The following is a 6,297-nucleotide window of genomic DNA, read 5'->3' on the forward strand; positions in this document are numbered from 1 at the left end:
TACACACCTGTAATCCTAGTATTTGGAAAGCTGAGACAGGGGGTTGCAGGTTTGAGATCAGCCTCAGCAACTAGCAAGACCCTGTTTCAAACTAAAAAATCTAAAGGGCTGGGGATTATGCCTGCATTCGATGTCCAGTAACTTAAGAAAAAAAGTTCTAAAGTGTCCTGCATCCTCTTCCTTACCTGTGAAATTTAATCGGCTGCCCTACCGATTCTGCCTCCATGAAAATCTTTTCAGCTGGCTCCACCTCTGCATTCCTTATTGCCACCTCTTTAGTTCAGCCTCTTCATATACCTTACCTGGTCTTTCCAATTTTATTTGCTCCCCTTTTCATTCCACTTATTGCTGCCAGATTATTCATCATTAAGATTAGCCTAGCCAGATGTGGTGCATGCCTGTAATCTCAGTACTTAGGAGGCTGAGACAGGAGGATCACAGAGACCCTGTTTCAAAATAAAAAGGTCTGGGAGTATAGCTCAGGGGTGAAACACCTCTGGGCTCAATATTCAGTACTACACACACAATATACATACACAAACAACCTTAATTATACCACTCTCTTGCTCAAAAGCCTTTGGTGACTATCCACTGCCTAAATATGTAAGCTCCTTAGGCAGGCCTTCACATTTTTGTATTCCAACCTTATTTCTTTTAAGAGTTGTTGTTGTTGTTGTTTTTTCTGTGTATGTTTAGTATTGGGCATGGAAGCCAGGGGGTTCTACCACTGAGCTACATCCCCAACCCTTTTTATTTTTTATTTTGAAACAGAGTCTCACTAAGTTAAGGAGGCGGACCTCCCACACACTTATTACATATTCCTTTCGTATATTTCTTTCAGATTTCCTATGACTGATTGTGTTGTACTCCAAGCTTTGAATGAATGGCCCTTCCCACCCCATTTCCATAAATACTATCTTCAAAATGTTCCCTTTCCTCACTCAAATCTAGAAGTAATCTCCCTCTCAAAAGAAACATTTTTACTATGTATCTGGAATTCCAGTTTAATTTTCTTTTTTCCCCTGACACTTTAAGTTCCTGGAGAACATGATGCAAAACTGAGGAATTTTTTTTTTTTTTTTTTTTTTTTTTTTTTTTTTTTTTTTTTACGGTACTAGGGATGGAACCCAGGGACATTCTACCTCTGAGCCATAGCTCTAGCCCTATTTTATTTTTATTGTTTTATATTGTTTTATTTTTGAAACATGGTCTCACTGAGTTGCAGAAGGCCTATTCCTCGAATCTCAGTCCTCCAATCTCAGCCTCCCAAGTACTGGGATTACAAATTTGTGCCATTATGCCTAGCTGAGGGATCTTTTAATCCCTCCAAATACCAAACGCTGAGCTAGGCATGGTGGTGCACATTTACAGTCCCAGTACTTGGAGGCTGAGATGAGGATCACAGGTTTGCGGCCAGCCTCAGCAATTTAGTGAGACCTTGTTTCAGCGTAGAGGTAGAATGCCCCTCAGTTCAAGTGCCAGTACCACAAAAATAAATAATCGGATAACTCAATAGGTTAACAAAGGCCAGGCATGGTGGCAAACATCTATAATCCCAGCACTTGGAATGCTGAGACAAGAGGACCACAGGTTCAGGGCCAGCCTTAGCAATTTAGCAAGACCCTGTTTCAACATAAAAAAAAAAATAAAATAGGGCTTACGGTGTAGCTCAGAGGTAGAATACCCCTGGTTTCAATCCTCAGTACCATATACACACACCCAAAAAAAAGTTTAATGGAAAATAATTAATATACTTCAACATAATTACTTTAGATTCATTTACTAGCATCAGTAATATTTCTTGTGGGTTTTTAAATACAGTGACTAGATCATTAATTTAAAAACAGCTTCTATTTTATAAAAATATTTATATTTTATTACATTTAAAATGACACCTGTTATTTATTAATTGCTTTTTCAATTAAACACCTATATTTCAGCAATAAATTTTAATATTTTATCACTTATAAACTAGTCTAAATTTCTCTTTCAGAAAGCAGATGACAGAGAAAAACGACAAGAAGCACATCGGTTTCATTTTGATGCTATGTGATTTGGCTTTAATATTGCAGAAAGGAAGGCATGACTTAATTTGATTAATTGAAATTCTAAATTCTGGCTTATAGAAGAAAATAGGGGAATATTAATGAGTATTATTTATTAATGATGCATCCCTTGGTAATTATTGGAAAGAATTAAATATGTTCTAAATGTCTCACAAGGTCTTTGATTCTTAAAGCACTTTGTATACAATGATTTGGATTCTTTACTCAATAGTACTTTGCATTTTCGTTCTTTTGTGGAATGTGTTGCATGTACTTTGGTGTTTATGTATTTATAATCTTATTAGAGTAATGATGGAAAAAAGATATGTATTAATAAAACCATTTAAATAAGCAGGATTTTTATTTTATTTGAATTGGTCTTATTATTATAATGATGGAAATTATACTTTTGCAAATGTATCACAAATTGAAGTTATTAAACATTCACCATCACATCAGTTGGGGGGTGCTCATTGATGGTATACAATATAAAAACTGAGCGCTCTGCCTTTGAATCACAGTAAGACAAACTTGCCTTGGACTCCTGATTCCACACTACAAAGTTACTGTTGGAATTTGGCTATTGGTTAATCTCTGCAAGCCTCAGTTGAATGCATGCAGTTGGACTAGAGCTAGCATAAACATTAAGTGGGATAATGTATATAAAGTGATGAGCTTGGTGCCTCTTACAGAGTAAAATGCTCAGTAAGTCATAGTAGTTATTATCACTATTTTTAGGTAATTTTATTAGACGTCTACAAGTAACTGCCCAGATATATAGCACAGATAGAATTTTGTTTTTAGGCATGAGGAAATTATTTTTTTAGAAAACTGAAGGCTAGGCATGGTGGCCCACACTTGTAATCCCAGCATTTGGGAGGCAGAGACTGTAGGATTGCAGTTTGCAGACAGCCTCAGCTACCTAGCAAGGCCCTTTGCAACTCAGTGAGACCCTGTTTCAAAAAATAAAAAGACTAAAAAAAATAGGGCTGGGGTATAGCTAGGAGGTTCAATGCCCATAAGTTCCATCCTCAGCACTGAAAAAAAAAAAACTGAAAGTCTTGTCTGTGCACATCTTATATAAAGATTTCTTGATCATATTTACTAAAAATTATAGTTCTCTCAAAAAATAAATGTGTCCAAAAAAGTTTCATTTGGAAACTCATACATATATGATAATGAAAAGCAACTCATTTCCTCAAAGGAAACTGCTATTGGCAGCATCTGGAAATGTAAATCTTCAATCACATTTCCATTCTCAAAAGCTTGGAAAAGTCTATGATTTACATTCAGACATTAATGCAAATTTTATATTGTGAACTTCATGATGCTAAAATTTACTTTAAAAAGACGTCTAAAACTGAAAAAAGTGGATATATCAAGGCTAATAATTTTCTAATGTGTAAATAGATATGTGATGGCTCTAAAATACACATATTCCTCTAAGAACAACTTTGTTGTTTATTTTTCTTTATAGTGTACTGCAGTAGCATGTGTTTGATTAGTTTACTTTGTATCTAACATGGTAGTATGTCTTCTAAATAAATATTCCTAACTGAAACAGAGTGTTGTGCCAAGTTTTTAAATAAAGATATGGGGGCATGATGAGGCCTAAGTCAGGCATGGTGGCACACACCTGTAATCCCAGCACCTGGGAAACTAAGACAGAAGGATTGCAGTTTCGAGGACAGCCTCAGCAAGTAGTGAGACTCTCATCAACATAGCACGACCCTGTTCCTAAATAAAAATAAAAACAAGGCTGGGTGTATAGCACAGAGGTAGCTACCCCTGGGTTCCATCCCCACTGCCACAAAAAAAATTAATAATAATAAAAATAAAGCCGGGCGTGGTGGCGCACGCTTGTAATCCCCGCGCTTGGGAGGCGGAGACAGGAGGATCGCGCAGGTTCGAAGCCAGCCGCCCGCGCTGGTTTAGGAGACCCTGTTTCCAAAATGAAAATGTAAAAATAGGTCTGGGAGTGTAGCCCGGAGGTAGAAGGGCTTCCAGGAACCCCAGTACCACCAAAATAAATAAATAAATAAATAAATAAATAAATAAATAAATAAATAAAACAGTGCTGGGTTTGTAGCTCAGAGGTACAATCCCCCTGAGTTCAGTCCCCAGTGCCAAAAATTAAATAAGTAATCACTTATCTGGACCATGAAACAAAGGGTACAGTGACTTTTTTGTATAAGTCAGGGGCAAGATGGGATTTGGGATTCTCCTGGCAGATATTATTAGCCCATAATGCTGTGCCAGGTACTAGTCTGCACTTGCAAGGAAAATCAGGCTTAGTATCTATCAGTTGAGAAAGCGTGAATTTTAACACTTGGATACAGAATCTGTAAGGAACAGTATTACAGAAAAAAAAGGAAAATGTTAATGACAATTAAAAATACAGAGTGCAAGGTGCTGTGGTACACACTTGTAATCCCAGTACTCAAGAGACTGAAACAGAAGGATTGCAGTTTAGAGACCAGTGCACGGTAACTTAGTGAGAGCTTGTTTGAAAGTAAATAAAACAGGGCTGGGAGTTTAGCTCAGAGATAGAATGTCCAGGTTTCAATCAAAATCTCTAATAACACACACACTATAGTCAGTGACATTAACACTATTTTTGTATCTCAAAACACAACTTTAATATTCATTAAAGGTCAGCAGGTAAAAAAGTATATATCAACACTGAGAATCAGCAAAGGCTTTTATATTAATACTATTAAATTTTTAATATTGTAGTGGAAGAAAAACTTTTTTTGTATTTTGATGGGTTTTTTTGTTTGTTTTTTGGTTTTTGGTGGTACTGGAGATGGAACCCTTTTACCTCTATGTTACACTCCCAGACCTATTTTATATTTTTATTTGGAAACAGGTTCTCTTAAACCAGCGCAGCTGGCTTTGAACATGTGCGATCCTCCTGTCTCCGCCTCCCAAGCACGGGGATTACAAGTGTGTGCCACCACACCCAGCAAAAAACAAGGTTTTGAAGTCAGACAAAACTGAATTCAAAGCTCAAATCCGCTACTTTGTGACTCTGATTTGCTCACTTCAGCTCTTCAATCTTTAATTTCTGCATTTGTAAAACAAGGACAGCGAGTGATACCTACTTTAAAGGACAGATTAGAGTCTAAAATGACAATTTGTAGGTAAAAATTACTTGATAAGTGCAGGTTCTTCCTATTTCCCATTACAGTAGCAAATAATATATTCTGACATTTGTCCACCATTATACTTCAGTGATCCTCCTCCTTTGGAGAACTAAGGAGTTAAGACCTAATTATTTTGAAGATATTTTAAACACATTGTTAAGGCATCAACAACTTGGACTTGGACTTCACATTTCTCCATTTTTACAAATAACTAGGAATTCCCAACAAAAAAAAATCTCAAAAAGTTGAATTGTGTCCCCACACTGGGTGTGGTAGTGCACGCTTGTAATCCCAGTGCTTGGGAGGTAAGACAGGAGGATCACACAGATTCAAAGCCAGCCTCAGCTACTTAGTGACATTCTCAGCAACTTAGTGAGACCCTGTTTCCAAATAAAGTATAAAATAGGTCTGGGAGTATAGCCCGGAGATAGAAAAGCCCTTGGGTTCCACCCTCAGTGCCACCAAAACAAATTTTAATTTAATTTAATTTAATTTTTAAAAACCTGGAAATTAATCCCACCTTCTCACCCTGCACAAGACTCAATTCAAAATGGATCAAAGACTTGGAAATTAGACCAGAGACCTCGAGGCTCCTTGAAGAGGGCATAGGTCCTAACACTGCAACACATAGGCACAGATAAAAACTTTCTCAACAAGACCCCAAAGGCACAAATAACCAAAAGGCGAATCAATATGTGGGATTGCATGAAACAAGAGCTGTACAGCAAAGGAACTGTCAAGAACCTCAATCGAGAGCCAACAGAATGGGAGATTTTTGCCACCTACACCTCTGATAGAGGACTAATATCTACAATATACAGAGAACTCAAGAAAATCAACACTAAAAAAACAAAGCATCCAATCAAAAAATGGGCAAGTGAACTAAATAGACATTTCACGAAAGAAGAAATTCAAATGGCTAAAAATGCATGAAAAAAATGTTCAACATCATTGGCAATCAGAGAGATGCAAATCAAAACTACCCTCAGATTTCACCTAACCCCCACTCGAAGTGGCCATCATTCAAAACACAAACAACAACAAATGCTGGCGAGGGTGCGGATAAGTGGGAACTCTAAAACATTGTTGGTGGGATTGCAAATTAG

General features: G+C 37.1%; 1 protein-coding gene across 1 annotated transcript in view; it reads left to right on the forward strand.

Annotated features, from left to right (window-relative positions):
• Positions 1–2,053, forward strand: part of ITFG1 (integrin alpha FG-GAP repeat containing 1) — a gene marked incomplete at its 3' end in the record, with an annotated part of 248,608 nt that extends 246,555 nt beyond the window's left edge. The window contains exon 18 of the mRNA XM_080703290.1: positions 1,994–2,053. Coding sequence (XP_080559416.1) covers positions 1,994–2,053 — 60 coding nt within the window. The remainder of the gene's footprint in view (positions 1–1,993) is intronic.
• Positions 2,054–6,297: the final 4,244 nt, after the last annotated feature.

This window comes from Muscardinus avellanarius (genome assembly GCF_963383645.1).
Source record: "Muscardinus avellanarius genome assembly, chromosome: 10".
Taxonomy (NCBI): domain Eukaryota; kingdom Metazoa; phylum Chordata; class Mammalia; order Rodentia; family Gliridae; genus Muscardinus; species Muscardinus avellanarius.